Source organism: Bubalus kerabau, chromosome 16 (genome assembly GCF_029407905.1).
Source record: "Bubalus kerabau isolate K-KA32 ecotype Philippines breed swamp buffalo chromosome 16, PCC_UOA_SB_1v2, whole genome shotgun sequence".
Taxonomy (NCBI): Eukaryota; Metazoa; Chordata; class Mammalia; order Artiodactyla; family Bovidae; genus Bubalus; species Bubalus kerabau.
Window position 1 is genome coordinate 71,339,761 of NC_073639.1, and position 16,995 is coordinate 71,356,755.

At 55.2% G+C, this 16,995-nt stretch overlaps 1 protein-coding gene across 1 annotated transcript in view; it reads right to left on the bottom strand.

Annotated features, from left to right (window-relative positions):
• The window catches only part of MN1 (MN1 proto-oncogene, transcriptional regulator), a 56,308-nt gene extending 40,680 nt beyond the window's left edge, over positions 1-15,628 (bottom strand). The window contains exon 1 of the mRNA XM_055551080.1: positions 10,687-15,628. Within this exon, the coding sequence (XP_055407055.1) occupies positions 10,687-14,440 (3,754 nt within the window). The 5' untranslated portion in view covers positions 14,441-15,628. The remainder of the gene's footprint in view (positions 1-10,686) is intronic.
• Between the last annotated feature and the right edge of the window lie 1,367 nt (positions 15,629-16,995).

A 16,995-nucleotide genomic window follows, 5' to 3' on the forward strand; every position in this document is an offset into this window, starting at 1 on the left:
CCCTCGTTCTGCAAAGGCAAGGACTCGGTAGAAACTGATGTGCCAGGCATTAAGCAACTGGGGAGGGGGCTCAGGAAACCCCTTTGTTCTATAATTGTTACCACCAAAACCTCTCTTTTAAAAAATAATAATAAAAGTGGAATTTTAACCTCTCATCTAGAAGCAGAGAGACAGGGAGGCTACAGGGAGGCCGGGGAGAAAGAAGTGTGGGTGGCTGGTACCCAGAGATGCCCAGCTGAAGAGACCAGCACCATCCAGAATGACACACGCTCCCCTCTGAGACTCAGTGTTCAGAAACGCCAAAGCTGTGGGCTGTTTTGCTCTGTTTTTCTTTTTCCCAGCTTTCGAGACTTACGCATACTTTTTCTTCCTTCTTTGGAAGTCAAGCCAGGCGTTCCTCTAAAAGTTACACACACTCACTCCAGCACTACTGTCTGTCCAGGGGCAGCATGGAAGGAGCCCCCAAAAAGGTTTACGATCCCTCACTCTCCTCCATGTTTGCGCTCAGCTCCCAGTCAATTAAGAATTAATGTTCAGAAACTTTCCGGGGACCAAGACACCAGTAGGAAGCGGATGTTCTCTGGCCGTCTCCGAAGCGCTGGGAGGCTGAGTTTGCTGGGTTGGGCTTTTTCTCCCTCCTTCCAGACAAGAGATGCTTGGAGGGGCCTCACCCTCCCTTTCTGCCCTGGGAAGATGGTGGGAACCTCGACTGGGGGCCTTTATTCCGTGACGGGCGAGCAGGCCCATTAGTGCATACACACACACTCTCATACACACACACACACACATACACGCACACATACTTCTAATCCCAGCAAAATGCTTCACACACACTGAGCACAAAATAAATGCTTATTAACTAAACTGACCCAAAATAGTGAAATGTACAAGTAAATTAATCATGCCTCTCCTGGAGGCCTAACAGGATTACAAATTCGGCAAAAATTGACCACACGGAGATCAATGAGCTTCTACTTAAAACTCAAAGGGGCCAAAACTTTGTAGGAGCTGCTTCTTGGAGAAAAAAATAAATGTATTTTTTCATCTCTTATTAAGACTCCTAAGGCCTGTACGTGTGCATGTGGGTGTATGTGTATGTGCTTGTGTGTGTACTCGAGTGGGGGGAGCGGCGGTATGGGCTTGCATGCCTGCACAACAAGCAGAAACCAGCAAAAGGCAACCAGAGCTTTATGCGCAGACAATTTAGAAATAGTCACGGCATAAAGATCGTGAAATTGTTCCGGTTTAAAAAAAAACAAAAAACAAATTTTGGTCCACAGCCTCCCTTTCTTTTCCCTCAAATATCAAACAACCACTAAAAGTTACATCACAGGGGATGAAAGTGTTTGATTTGTTTTCAGCCAATTGGGTCTCACTTGCTACAGAAGTTTTAAGGGCTGCTGATGGCTGGACCGTGGGTCCCCGCCCCCACCAAATGGGAAGAAGATGAACCTCTACTGTGTCCAGCTCCTTTCCACGCTAAGCTTATCTCAAGTCAGGGAAATCTTTCTCTTGCTGAATTTGTCACTTACTTGCATTTTCCTTTTTGCCTACCATTCAGAAAAAAAGGAAAAAAAAAAATATATATATATATACATATTGTGTGGGGGGCCCTGTGTGCATTTTAAGACAGTGGAACCTGGCTGCGAGGTCTGTCACAGACAAGAATATCCCTCAAGAGGTTCAGTGCTGGAAGAGATGCATCAGTGGTCACTTTATGAGGTCACCAGGGAAAAGGTCACTCCTTTTTCCCACCCCCATCGTCCCTCTTTTATGGAAAGACCTGGGGGCATCTGTGAAACTTGATGCTTCGCAACAGGCCCCGTGGGACCGGCTCCTCTGTAGGGCAAGTTGGCCATAGCCATAATACAAGGGCTCAACCAGCCCAGGGCCCGTCCAGGTCACCATCCCCACTCTCCTCCTGCCCCACGTGTCTAGCCTGGCCTCTGACTGCACAGAAAGGGGGTCTGATTGCCAATAGACTGACGATGCGGTCATCAGCCCCAAGCTGGGTCCCCTACATCTATTTCCCCCATACAGCTGCGGTCATGTGAAGCCCCAGGCCCAGCAGTGGGGAGCTGAGCCAAGAACTTTCGGTCCTCTGTGAGGGCTGACACCAGCCCCCAAGCCATGCCCTCAACCCCCAGCCTCGCCCAGGAGATGGTATTATAAATGACTTCAACACTTATAAATTATTTTCCATTCCTAAACCCCGTGTTGGTAAACAACATTTTAACTCTGAGGGGCACACTTTTCCCTTCTCCATCCATCCCTCAATCACTGTCCCCTGCAAAGAAAATAAGCTACACCCCAGTCTGCACCCAGTGTTCCTAACTGCGGCTGGCGTTTCTCTCTCTGCCTTCCGGCTGGTAGGAAAGAACAGAGTGTCCACATCAGGACTCAGGCCCTTGAATTTCAAGGACTTTTCCAACAGCCCACGCGATCCGGGTAGAACCTGCTCACTTCCCTGTGAATTCTCAACCAAGCCAGGCTTTCTCTGGAAGGCTGAGCTCTGGGGATTTCAAAGCAGGCTATGTTTTCTGCTGACTCCCCTGGCCCCTCTCTGATCATAAGATGGTCCCTCAGAAGTATTTTATTCCTGGTGGTCGTTGCCAATCACTCGACAATGCTTGTGTTCCCAGATCCAAGCGTGCCTGAAAACATTGCTTCACGGTAACTTTAAAGGGTCCCATCTTTTTCACATCACACCCTGCCCTGGACTGGATGAACAGGGGGCCGTGTGTGTGTGTGTGTGTGTGTGTGTGTGTGTGTACAAGTGCGTGTACATGTGTGCGCATTCCCTCTCATTGCAGGAACTCCCAAATACAACCAGGAACACCATCACTGGGGCCCTTACCTCTGGGGCAGACAGATTTCTTTCATGCACAACACAAAGTCACCTAGGCCAAAAAGGCCCAAGCTTGCCCAACTCCAGTCAAAGCATTGACCTGAGCTCTAAGAGCAAAGGAAACCTCCATGCCCAAACCCTCTTTAAATTATCATCAGCAATGAGAAGGGGAAACTCATTTTAAATCCTCAGATCGCATCTCCGGGCCACTTAGGTCTCACAAGAGAGACAGGGCTTCTGGAGGAGGGAGGGGGGGAGGCCCGGAAGGGTCTCAGCACCCAAGTTAGCCCACATCTCCTGCAAAGGCATGACAATGTTGTCTATTTCTGAGTCGCCGTGGACAGGGTTTTTGAGACATGCAGGATAAAAACAAGAGAAGGTTCCCTCCAACTTTCCAAAGGCCATCCGAGTCAGTGGGCCCCAAAGATGCCTCCACAGAATGGTCTCTTTGGGTCCCTAATCCATCTTCCAACATACCTGACTCACCTAAACTGAACACCAGCACAGGTAAGTCAGACTGAGGCCCAGAAAACCAGAGATTCTCCCCCTAAGAACGGGAATCCCAGGGCCGATCGCCAAAGGGTCCAAGGTTTTCCAGACATCAAAGATGGGAAGAAGACAGAGCCTTGGGGTCACACGGTCCATCCTACCAGCTACAGGGGAGGCGGGGTGGGCTGAGTCTGCTGGACCCCTGGGCTTTAATGATCAGAACAGAAAACCCTGCTTTCCCTCTAGCGTGTGAGTTTGCGTGGGGATGTTTATTGGAGGTTTCCCCCTCTTTGGGGAAAAGTCTATCCCACGTATGATGTTCCTTCTGGGATACTCAGAGAGCCAATTTATTATCGTGAATGCGCTAAGGCCTCCGAACTGTTAAATTCAACTGCCGTTATGTTTAAAGGGCATTTGGGTCCTTACGGTGATGTACATAAATCGTGAAAAGTTCCATGCACGACCGCCGTAAACTACTCCCTCTGATCCCGCTTTGCAGGAAGTGGAGGTGATGAAACCCTGCCGACTTTCTCAGCCAAGAAGGAAAAACGAGAATGTGGGATGTTGGGACTACGATGGACACCCCCACCCCCAGGAGGAGGTACCCAGGATGGCAGTCCAAAGGGGACTTGTGGGACCAAAACCGAAAGCCATCGGGGCCCAGCAAAAGAGCCCGTTGAATTTCTCGAGTCTGGGCAGCCTCTTCATAGCCCCCCCAACCCCTGTCCTTCCTGGACAAACACCATGTTGGGAGCAGACCCTCCTCTTGCTTCCCAAACCTCAGAGGCCGCTGATTAAAATGCAAGCCAGCAGACAAAGCAAGCCTCGGCGTCCTGCAATAATTACACCCCGTGAGAATGATGGCTCGCAAACGTCCCTTCTCTGTCCAAGTATAAGAAACTGAATTCTGCTTTTCAATCCCGGTCACAAAGTGAAGTTAGGAGTTCAGGGCCCCGGATGTGCACACCCATGGGGTAGCTTCCGACCCACACCCTAGAGTCACCGATGGGCCCACGAGGCTGCGTGAGGATGCGTGCTGTCATGTCACTGGAAGATGGCAAAAAATGATCAAGGCTGCCGCGGCCCTGGGCAACCCCATCCTGCAAAACGTGGTGGGCCAGGGTTCCGGAACCATCTCTCCCTTCCGGTTGGGTTTGTGAGTTGGGGGGACCGTTGGCTGAGCTGCTGTACACCAGGACACTGAAGGCAAAGCTGTGACTAATTCAAAAGCCCAGCATCCTCTCCGCCAAGGCGTTGGTACCAAAAGATTACAATAAAGGAGAGGAATTTCCATAAATAAGAAGCAGCGTCCGCTTCCCACCACTGGGAGGGGGCATGGGGGAGGGGGTGGTGGCGGTGGTGGTGGGCCCTGATTCAAAAGATTCCTCTCCCCGGCTGGAGAGAGTTCAGTTAGCTGAACTCAGCCAGAGACACCTCCACGCGCAGAACCCAGCGAGGGACGACGTGCGTCTGCTACCGAAATACTCCAGATCAAAGTCACCCACAGCCTGGGAGGCCCGGGAGGCCGAGATTTCGTAATTAGGATCTTCAAAATCCTCCTCTATTTTTAGGACTTGCGCTCATTCAGTCCTTTAGAGAATCAGAACCTGTCAGCTAAGGCCAAAGAGACTGAAGGTTTGGTTTCCCTCCCTGCTTCCCCCATTCCCACCCTCCGCCCAAACCCTACTCTGCTTTCGGAAAGCAGATTAAGGGGAAACTAAAGGAGTAACTGGATGATTTGATGGAAATATACTTGGCCATGCATATGTATATGTGCTTATGCTGGGGAGGGGTTCCTTCCCACGAGAAGGCCATGGGCCCTGCTCCCCTCCCATGGGCTGCAGACAGACCCCGAGCAGACACTGCACGTCTGCACGTCGGCCACACTCTTTCAAGCCAGCCCCCAGACCACTTTGCCAGGCTCCAAGGTGTACCAGAAGGCGAGGAAACTTAAAAAATGTCCCCCAAATGTCTCTTTTCTCAATCATGCACTCGTGTACATATCAACATCTCTGCCACTAGCAATCAAAACCCACACTAGAATCTGTCCACCCAAGACGCGCCTAAAAATAGACATCGTCCTAAAACAAACACGTTGCCTGGGCAAGTCAAAATCCTGACTTGAGTCAAAACGATGAAGCTGGGGTTCTTCCAGCCCCTCCAGACCGAAGACATGGGTGGAACAAGCAGGGGGGCATTGAGGGAAGGATATGAGGTGACCCCACTAGTTACAGGGAATCCCCCCATAGATTCGGGGGCCCCCTCATAGATTCAGGTCCCCTCTGATCTAAGAGGCTTGGTGCTTTCGTGTTGCAATGTGCTTGGGCGGCCTTCTTGCCCTCACACACTGCCTGGACATTTGATCCTATTACATAAAGCTATAGTTTTTCAATCTCTAAAATTAACCAAACGTAGGTAAATACAGTATTTCTTACTTGGAGTATTTATCTCTTAACAGCTTTCGGTAAAGCAGATCATTCCCTGGGCAAAGAACAAGACTTGACGTTACTGTCACTCAAGCGGAGAGAAAGGTGATTTTTGCTAAATTTTCCAGCATATGGTGGGTTCAGGAGATTCTGTGAAATCCCAAAGATAGGCTCAAGTTTGCCCTTCCAGAGTGGGAAGAATGCCCCTCCTCTAGTTTCACCTGGTCCTCCTGGACTGTTTATTAAAGATGTATATTTTATATCAGCCAGAGAATCTCAAGTAACTTCTTGGCAAGGGCAGCTGTATTTTCAGGACCCATTAAGATTCTTTGTGGAAATTTAAATACCTCTGTCAGGCAAACAAAATCATATCAGGAATCATAGAATTTCATTGCTAGAAAGAGAAATGAGATTAACTAACCCTCACTCCTTTCCTAGAAATCTCAATAAAATAGAAGTACATTTCAACAGTCTCTTCCGGTCTGAGGGGCCTCACCAGAAATCTAAATGAATTTAGGTTTAAACTAAGAAAGCTAAAGAAAGCTATCCTGAGAAAAGGCCTTCCATCTACAAATATTGTATACATCAATACAGATGATAACATTTAAGTGTATATTCCATGTTAGAAGGCAGAACCTATTTAAAATCAAAACAAAAAAACCCAGTGGCAGAAACCACGACAAGTTCAATGCCGATAAGCTTCAGCCCCTTGGAAATCCTTGTCCTTTATTAATATTTAGTAGAAATGTATAATTGCAGATGTGCGTTAGGTTGGGGTTTTATGTCGGGAGGCGGGCAGAGAAGACAGGTTTATTACAACCATGAAATATTAAACAAGCACCAAAGAAGAGTAGCTGTGTGTCCCGGACTAGCCAGGGAGCAGGCAGGCCCAGACCGTCAGCTGCACAAAGGGGGCTCCTATCTGTTTACATTACCCCTGATTAACACCTGCGAAGTTTTGGGTTACATCTTCCGGAGGCTGCAAAAGTCACTCGAAGGCATGCAACCCGTGCTGGGTGATTTCTTGGGGAAATAGGACTGCAAGGCTTCGCCATCCCAAAACCAGTTGGAAGGAGCCTTAAAAATTCTCTCCACAGTGTGAGGAGTGGGGAAAACGACTTAGGGAAAAAAAAAAAAACAGCACTAGGAGTCTTCCCCCTTGCCTGCCCCCACGACTAAGGAAATTCAGCGTTCAAATCCTGCCTGCCTAGTACTACTCAGCACCGCTTTACTGAGCTCTGACTGAACAGTGAGAGAAGCATGAAATTCCAAAAATTTCTCCCGCATCACTATAAAAATATCATACTTCCAAAAAGGGCTGGATTGCATGCAGAGCATAGACGGAGACCCCTCCCGTTTCCATGTGTGTGAAAGAGTGTTTCTAGACATCTCTGGATTTCATGATAGAGAACAGCCAACAGAATGGAAGTTTGGCAAGGGTAAACTTATTAGGGAATAGAGTTAATTCAAGTTTTGAAACCTATGAGGGACCTGTGGGCAGGGACGGGGGGACATACTTTTTTAAGCTTAATATCCTTTATCTACAATCTATTAAGATTTCTCTTTCTCTCTGGGTTTTGAAATTCCTCCATAGCTAGACACCTATTACAAAGATGGGTGGATGATTTTGCAAACTAATTTCAAATTCAGGTAATCCTCACTGATTTAATAGATGTCTGAATAGGCCCAAACTCAGGCTGGTTTTTCTTTTTCCCCCTCTTTGCACAACCTCACCCTTCCGCCACCCCAACTCTGTGCAAACAGAATCTCACGAGGAAACCTAGAGTCTCATGATATAAAAGTTGTTTGGCGGGTTGATTAAGAAGTCAGAGGAAGCATAATTTGCAGAGGCTCACTTGCCTGTTTGTTTTTTTTTTTTTTTAAAAGATCATCATCACATGTGATTCTGGCCTAGACTTTCTGAGAAGTGTAACTTGCCAGTCAAGTTCCCTCCCCTCCGAAGGACATCTAAACCCCACAAGACAATATGGGCACGTCCTCTCCAATCTGAGCAGGATCATTTTTGTTAAAGACCAACTAGTATTTTGTCATCGGAGCGAGGAAATTTCAGAAACGGTGTTAATATTTAATCACATTAGTACTGGCGTGTTTTATGGCGTGACAAAATAAAATATCATTACAAAAAATGGGCTTTGCCTGAGGTGGGGGGAATGGGGGCGGGTGGTGAAAGACAGTGCTCGCTGGGGTTGGAACTTAGAGAAGGTACATTCAAAGCTGCTTCATGGCTGATGGGACCCTGGGCTTGTGTTTACAGAAAAGCAGGATGCCTTCCTTTCAATTCTTTTTTTTTTCCCTCTCTTTCTACTCTGTTTTGAAGGGGTACACTTCATTCTGATTTTCAACCAGGGCACCGGGGGGCCCGTTGAAGGCTCTGTGTACCTATTTATACAATGTGCAGATGGAGCTGCGGGGTGTTATCATAATGAAAAGTTTAATCGTCCTTATTTACTACCAGTAAGGGAGCAGGAATCAGATGCAGATATCTTACAAAGCCTTAACTAGCAGTCCCAAGGCTGCAGAAGCTGTGAGTGACCTCAATTCGGGGCTTTATCTAGGAAACTGTCCTTCCTACATCACAGAGTGGAAGACAAAGGAGGTCAAGTGGGTGTCCCTGCTGAGGCTTCTAAGGCAGCCAGCCCCGAAGCCGGTCCCTGGAGGAAGTTTCCCATCTCCTGTGTGCAGGGGAGGGTTGTGTTTAGCGTACAGGGGGAAATCAACCCCGAAACTGACTAGCATCTGTTTCCAAAAAAATATTTTCCTTCTCCTGACGGTGATATTGAAACAAACAAAACAAAACATTTCTTTAATGACATTTCTTCATTCGCAGTCTGCATTTTTTTTCCTGCAAAGGAAGATGAGTCTGGCTGAGAAGGGAACAGTGCAACACCTTGGAAAAAAAAAAAATCTCATTACAACCACCCAATTCCTCTGCACCTAAGGCCCTTCAAAAGACTTTCAGGCCAAGGGCTATTGGTTTTTCTTTATTAATTCTCTAAATCGGGTTTTTTTTTTTCTTTTTGACTCTTCTCACACCATTTTGGCCAATGTGGTCTTAATTATGGGTGCGGGGGAGGGAAGGGAGAGGGGGAGGGGCAGCCAGGCCAAGCCAGGTAGAAGTGACAGGGGCTGGCATTTGTGCTAACCAGCTATCGATCGGCAGGACCAAGATGTTGTGTACAAGAAAATAAAAGAGAAGGGAGGCAAAGCGACCAGGCTGCTGAGTCCAACTCCATTTTTAAAAAGGTGGGGGCCAGGGAGAAGCAGCAGAGGGTCCCAAACTAACCAATTTATGGCCTTGCCTGGGAGAAGCTTGGAGAATGCTGATGCTGGCCGCAGCGTCTGCTGTGCATGCTAAACACCCAGCTTCAAATGAGAGAGCGGCGTCCCAGGCTGGGCAGTAGGCGAACAAAGAGAAAAGCAGCAAGGCCGCATTCATGAATTAGAAAACCCAAGCGGGAAAGCTACCCGGGACGGGCGGTGAAAGCCCGGAGTTCTGAGCCACCCAACTCCTGCCGCACGTCCCCTCCCCCTCTCCCTCTGCCCCCATCCCCTGGTCCTAAAACCAACCGGCACCTTAAACCCTGGGTCAAAAGACTGCAGGATGCAGGATGTGGGCTAAAACTGAAGGTAGAAACTGAAGGCAGAGGAGAACCACCCTAAGAGAACGCAAGGATCATTGGACGTATTTTTTTTTAAAGACACAGTTAAATCACCAGCTACAGACTCCAAGGTAATAGCCTGGTGAGACCAAGAGGATTCAGGGAGGTTTAAAAGCAAAAGGTAGGAATGGGGTGGGTAGAAAATGATGCTACCTAAAAAGGCCCTATAAAAAAATAAAACAGATATCTACTACAGCCCAGGTCACCTTTAGGTTTAAAAAAAAAAAAAACTATTATTACTTTAATGGCAATGGTGGTCCATTTTACTAACCCCCACCCCACCCACCTTAAAGGCCTCCAGGCCCGACAGGGAGGGAGTGCTTAGAATGCAAAGGAGTACTGGGAGCCGACATCTGTCACCAAAGCCAGGCGAGATATTGACAAACTCGGGTCCTTTGTGTCTTACGAATATATATCCATATCCCCATGCACAAATGATGCCCTGGTCGACTGGTCTGGTCTCTGCCAAGTAGACCCCACCCTGACTCCCGCCCACCACTCCCCCGCCCCAACCAAATGTCAAGGAGGTGCACTCTGAAAAGGCTGCCTGCCTCCTACAACCCTGACAGGTCTCCAGTTTTTCAATGAAACTCTAATCGTTAAGAAGAGACAAAACAGCTATTCATTAGGAACGAATGTCAAATTAGGCGTTGCCTCTGAATGATGCTGCGGACACCAGAACTGGTAACTTTTTCCCCCAAAGATGCTGGCACACGCGAGGGAGCTCAAGTTGCAGGCTGGCGGACTAGGAAAAGATGGGGAGGCGTTAACACAGCTTCCCAGGTGTTCTGCCAGGAAGTGGAGGCTGGAGGGGGGCGGGAGGACGCTAGGAAACTCCTGAAAAGTGGAACAGGCCTGAACGCTGAGGGGTGAGGCGGGGTCTGAGTGTGAAAGGGAAGAGGCCTAGTCCTCAGGGCACCCAGAAACTCAGCTACAACTTGACAGGGGATGCTCTACAAGAGTCCCCCAATGGGTGCCACTTTAAGTTATCACTACTACAGCTGTGAAACTAGGATCTACCTGGCAGCACCTAGGGGGAGGGAAGGGGGTCTGCCCACGGAGCCCCTGGGGTGACCAAAGGAAGGGTACCGGCTCTGAGCTGGGCGTCAGGAAGGCCCTGTGCCCTGCCGACCCCGAGGGACCCTCCCCTTTTCTGGAGCCTTCAAGGCAGACGCCAAGGCCGGCGATGGGGGTGGGGCGCGCATCCGCCAGGTGAGAAAGGAACCGGGAACAGCGCATATACCTTCTTTGCTGTTGGGATTCTGGGGTTTGGCCTTCTCCCAGGGCGCCAGCGTCTTGTCCTCCTCTGTGCCGTCCACCAAAGCCTTGTCAGCCGGCATGTACCAAGTGGCGCTGTGCTCTGCCATCAGCGAGTCCAGATCAATGGTGCTCATGGCGCTCTTGACCGCCTCGGAGCAGCAGCTGCCCAGCTCGCTGTCGCCATTCTGTGCGCCCGAGGCCCCGACGGCACACTCACCCTTCTTGCCACCCTTGAGCCCCAGGGGCTGGTCCTCAGAGATGCTGAACTGCTGCCTCTGCAGCTGGATCTGTGCCTGGAGGATCTCCAGGGGGTGGATCTCGTCAGGTGGCGGGGCACCGCCGCTGCTTGTCGGGGTCCGAACCTGCTCCAGGCCCGGCGTGCCGGGATGGCCTGTGGCCCCTCCGCCGTAGCTGTCAGGGGTCGAGGTAGAGGTAGACAAGATGCCCAGGCCAAGCGGGGGCGGGGGTGCCTTCGGTCCGTGTTCCCCGGTGCCCACCCCACGGGGAGGGAGTTTGGGCGAGCCTGTCACCAGAGGGCTCCTACTCGCTTTGGCCAGGGCTGGGGGGTTGTCGGAGCTGGAAGACACCTCGTCCTCGTTGGCGTAACTCGTGCTCACCTCGTCGGAGGCGAACTCGCCCACGTGCGGGGAACTACCTTCCGACTTGGCCCCACCGTCCAGGGACGCCATGAGGTCTGGCTGGTCCCCCAGGAGCAGCTCGGCCCCCTTCCCCCACGACGGCGACGTGAGCGCTTTCTCGTGAGGCGTAGGCGCCCCGCGAGCCTCTCCCGAGTTTCCTCCGACGGCTGCGCCCGGCGCCTGCTGTTGCCCTGGGCTCACACCAGGCGCGCCCCCGCTGTCCGGCGCCGCAGCCGCTGAGTACTTGTCGAAGAAGGTCCCGGGGCTCACGTGACCACTGTCCCTTTTTCTGCGCCCCCGTCCCCGGCCACCGCCCCCGGGGACCGGCTTGCCGTCGTTCCCCGACGCCGATTCCAGGGTGTAGTTGGGGGAGAGGCTAGTGCCGTCCCCCTGGGCGGGTGGATTGGGCGGCCCAGAGGCTTTAGAGCCGCTGCTACCTGTCCCCGACGGGCCTCCGGGCCCTGGAGCCCCAGGAGCAGTCCCTCCTGGGAAGTAATCCGAGCCCGGGTTGCCGGCCACGGCCGCGCCGTCGGTCTCGTTCTGGCTCAGTTTCCTCTTGCCCTCGGGCGGGTTCTTCTTGTTGAAGGTCACGTTGAGGTTGGGGGCCCCGAGGCTGGCGATCATGTTCTGGCAGGCTGTGGAGAGCGCAGCTAGGCAGCTCTGGCCGAACAGGTTGTCCTTGGAGCTGGGCTTGTTGAAGGAGCCCAGCGAGAGCGCGCCCAGCTTACTGGCCGAGGTGCGCTGGCTGGGCTGGAAGTCAGGCTGCGGCGGGTATGCGCCGCCGCCGCCGCCGCCACCGCCACCGCCAGTGCTGCCACCGCCCGCGCCCGTGCTCGGGGGCGAGTTCACGCCTGGGCCGCTGTGCGGCGTGGCCTGCCGGTTCGCTGCGCCGAACGGGAAGCCAGGCTGGCCCCCGAGCGCGGGCGCCGTGAAATCAGGTGGCTGGGGCCGGCGCTCGGAGGGAGCGCTGGGCAGCCCCACCCCAGCCCCGGGCGACTGCAGCTGGCCCAGGCTGGCCAGGCTGCCCCCGAACTGCAGGCCAGGGGAGGGCAGCCCGGGCACGTGGCCCTCTCCGGGCATCCTCAGCGGCTCCTGCAGAGAGCCCCGGAACAGCACCCCCGAGCCACCGGGCGGAGGGGGCGGCGCCAGTCCTGGGTCGTGCGGGCCGCAGTCGGAGGGCAAGCCTGAAGCTCCCATCCTGCGGGGCAGCAGGTCGCCGGGCGGCGGATGCGGACCTGGGAACCACGCGCTCTCCTGCGCCAAGTGCTGCGCCTGCGGCTCGAACGTGCCCAGGCGCCCGGCGCCCGCGCCGCCGCTGTCGCGCTCAAAGTTCGGCTGGCCCAAGCCGCCCACTGGGCCGCTGTGTACCAGGCCACCCTGGCCCACGTCCCCGGGGTGGCCTAGCTGGGCCAGGTTGGGCTGGCGCAGCCGCTGCTGCTGATTCCGCGACGCCATCTGCTTGATCATGAGGGCCGCGTTTTGGCGTTGCTGCTGCTGCTGTTGCTGCTGCTGCTGCTGCTGCTGCTGCTGCTGCTGTAGGGACGGGTGGTCCGGGGCCGGATGCTGCAGAGGTGGCCCCGAGGGGAAGCTGTCGGGCACAGGCGGCGTGAACTCGCCGGGCAGGCCGGAATAGGCAGAGGGCGAGAGGTGGTTGTCCAGAGCGCCATTGTGCATGCTGCCGTTCCACGAAGCGCAGCGATCCACTCCCGCGCTGCCCGGGAAGTCAAAGCGCGGCCTCTTGGCCACGTTCATGTAGGGGGGTGCGTCGAAATGCTGCAGCCGCTGGTTGGGCGCCTGCTGCATGTTGAATACAGGCTCGGAATAAGGGTGCATGCTGCGGTTCTCCAGCCGGTGGATGGGGTACTCGAACTGCGCGTGTTGGTTGGGCAGCATGGGCCCCCCGTCCTGCAGGCCGCCGCTGGGCGTGCCCGCCTCGCCCTGCTGGGGACGCGGGAGCGCGGGCGGACACGAATTTTGTCGGACTAGAAGCCCAGGCGGTGGCGGCGGCTGCTGCGGGGGCGGCTGCTGCGGGGGCGGCGGGGCCTGCTGCGGGGGCGGCTGCTGCGGGGGCGGCGGGGCCTGCTGGGGAGGCTGCATCAACGGGTGCCTGGAGCCGACTCCAGGCTCCAGCCCCACGGGCATCTTGCGGGTCCCGCCGAACCTCTCGAAGAACACGCCGTGCTGCTGCTGTTGCTGTTGCTGCTGCTGCTGCTGTTGTTGTTGTTGCTGGGCGTGCATTTTCGACAAGCCCACCATGCCTGCAGCTCTGGGCATGGCCGAGGCACCCGGGAAAGAGCCCCCGGGAACCTGACGACCCGCTGCATAATGAGGCAGCTGCCCCTCGGTATCAGAGGGGGAAAACATGTCGAAATGTCCCGAGGGCGGCTCGCCCGGGTAATTGTATTCCAGCGAGTCGACGGCTCCTTGATTCGCCACCCTCCGGGGCTCCAGACTATGGGAATCGGAGCTACCGGAGGCGGGCAGGCCATGGAAGGAGGCGGCTCGGTTAGGGCTCTGGTCCAGCGGCAAGCATGGGGCAGGCACGGCATGGCCCGAGGCGCCCGAACTGTGGAAGTCCGGCAGGTTCCCGGGTCGCTGCGGGCCGAAGCTCTCCGGCCCCTGGCTCTCAGCCATATGATCGTAACCCTCGGTGAAGGGCGGCTGGCTGCCTAAGCCGCCGGCCGCGCCGCCGTAGCCGAGCAGGCGACCCCCGTGCAGGCACGAGGCCCCTGGATCCGGCCCGCCAAAGTTGCCCCCAAAGTGGGGGTGATGCTGGTGGGGGTGGTGGCCTCCCGGGTGGCCGTGGTGCGGCTGTTGGCCTCCAAAGAATCCGTGCACCGGCTGCGCCTGCAGCCCCCCCGCGTGCAACTCCGAGTGGCTGCGCGCGTGAAAGCCGTAAGGCTCCATGTTCATGCCCAAGATCGGGGGTTCGCCCAGCCCGCTCATGGCAGGGTCCACGGGGCCAGGGGGTCCCCCCGCGTGGAAAGCCGGGGCCTTAAAGTGGGCGTTCATGCTTAGTCCGGCCTCGTTAAAGTTCCTCTCGCCCTGGCCAGCGTTCCTGCTGTTGATCTGGGGCTCGAATTGGTCCAGCCCAAACATACTTGGCGGGGGGCGGGGGGATCAATAGGGCATGACAGCCTGCTCTCCGCGGCGCGCCTCCGGCCAGCTACTCGTTCCAGCCCTGGCTTGGGCGCTCCCGGACGCTCAGCACCGCCGGGACGCAGCGCGCACCGCCACCTCGCCTGGCTTGTGAAGGCTTGGGGCTATCAGCTCCTCTCCCGAAGCTCTCGTTCTGCCCGACGCGAGCCTCTCACATCTTGTGGCGCCGCGGGGCCTCCAGGAGCCGTGTTGAGGGGCCCATGCCCCGGGCGGTTGGCACAGCCGCGGGTGGGTTTGCGGGGAGGGGACGGAGCTGCGGGTGACTGAAGACAAAAAGTTAAGTGGGGGGAAGGAGGCGGGAAGGAGGGAGGGAAAGCAGAGCAATCACCTTCTTAAGTCCGATCAGGTTGGATGGGGAGCCCCTGGACGCTGCCTGAAGCCTCCCGGAGTCCGTGGCGGAGCTGCTAAGGGGCCAGGCAGGGAGACCCTTCAAAGCCGTGGCTGGCGCCGGGGCACAGACCGAGCGGTCCCTCCCCCCCTCCCCCCGAAGTCCCCGCGCTCCGCAGCCGGAGCCTCAGCCAAGCACGATCGGCTCGCACAGTCCCCGTCGGCCCCAGCAAGCGGCTACTGCTTCTTCAGCGGGTCGGAGGACTGGAAGCTCCGCTCGGCATCACTGGTGCCCGCCCCCGAGCCGGGAGCTCAGCGGGGCTGAGGAGGAGCGGCGGGCGCCCGAGGTTGAAACCGAGGGTTGGTGGAAGGCGCGGCTCCCCTATTCCGTGGCGGGTGCGCTGCACCCCGGCGCGCCGCTTCGCGGCCACGTCCGCTGCCTGCCGCTTCTGTCCTCTGCTGTTCGGTCTCTGAGTTCGCGGGGATCTCCGAGCCCCGTTCCAGGCGCGGGCGGGCAGCAGACGAGGAGTTGGGGCGCTCCAAGGCTAGGGTTCCCTGCCTCCGCGCCGAGGTGCTTCGCAAGTCGCCCTCGGACCCGGGGAGGGGGGCGTATGCGGGTTGGGGGGCCACGCTGGGCTAGCAGGCTAAGGCGTTCCGGGTGCGCTTTCGGAGCCCGGAATGGGAGGGGGCGGGGGCAGCTCTGGGGGGTCCGCGCACCCCTCTCCTGGCTGGCGGGGGGGGCCCTGCGTGGGGCGTTCCGAGGGTCTCGGCTCCCCTCTCTGTGTCTGCCTCTCGCCTAGAGCCGGGAGAAGCAGCAACAAGTTTTGCATTTCAGCAATCAATTTCAGCCATTACATTTGCACCAATCAGCGCAGCCCGAGCTCTGGGCCCGGGGCGGGGCTCGCTCTTAAGGTGGTCCTGGGTGCTGACTGCTGAGGCCCTCGCCACGAACCCTCACTTCGCCTGCTCTGGGGTTCCCGGCACCGGTTAACCTCGGGGTCCGGTGCCAGCGCGCTGCGGCTAGAAAGGGCGCAGGCGGAGAATGGCGGGAGCTTGGCTTTGTTCACCCCGCTTCCCATTCACTACAGTTCCCAACTCCCCACCCCCAACTGAAGCGAGACCTGCGGGGTGGCTAGGGGGCGGGGAGGCCGGCGGTTAGCGGTGCGGGGCGCTCAGACAATGGGGTCGCCAGGCAAAGATCCTGGACTCACCGCGGAAAGTCGCTTGGTGTCGACTGCACTTCAGCACTGGAGCGAACCTTCGGCTCTCCACCGCTGTCTGATTACTTGTGGCACCCAAGTTAACCGGCCCTTGGAATTTCCTGGAGGTGAAAACAGACAGGGAACCCCGAAGTTAGAGATCTCCTTGAGAGATAGGGGTGCTTGACTCGCTCCTCCCTCATAGGGCACGCACAATTGTTCCCTATCCTCGCTGTCCAGGGTTCCCGGTTCTCAGTGACCGGCTTCCATAACCACTCTGCCACTTTATGGGGGTGCGTTTCGGATGAGCTCAGCGCCAGAGCGGCGAGGCAGCTAGGAGCCCCCGAGAAGACCAACGCGCCGAGGGCCACCCTGGCCAGCCAGAGCACCCTAGTTCAGGCACTCTGGTCAAGGCCCAGGCCCTCTTCCGGCGCGAGGTTGGCCTCCTTAAGAGATCAATTAAACTGAAGAGGCCAAGAAACGGAATTGGGTTGTGATACTAAAATCAATGGGAGTAATTTAATATCTGCCCTGCTCTTTATGAAATATTTATCCCAATAATCTTAGTTAAAATGTTTAGATCTTCCTGATCCCCACTGAGGCTGCAATCTATCTTGCAATTAGAAGTTGGGAGTTAGAGGCGATGGAGGGTAGAGGAAGTGTTTATTCTGTGTGTGTGTGTGTACGTATTTTCCTCCCTAAAGCGTTTGTAGGGGAGGAAAGGAGAGAAGGCCTTCAATTTTCCTTGCCATAAAATAGCACGAGGTGATTTTGCTAGCAGGCCAGCATTCTTAGGAGAAGGGGGGGGGGGCGGGGAAGGAACTTCTTTGAAGTGCCCCTGATATCGCTATTAAATCTAAATAAAATTAAGCATGGTGTATAAAAATGCCTTTTCCCCCCACAAAAGAAAGTGTTTATCGCCCAAGTCTGTCTAGCGTTTGCTAAATTGCGCATGAAATCTGAAATGAA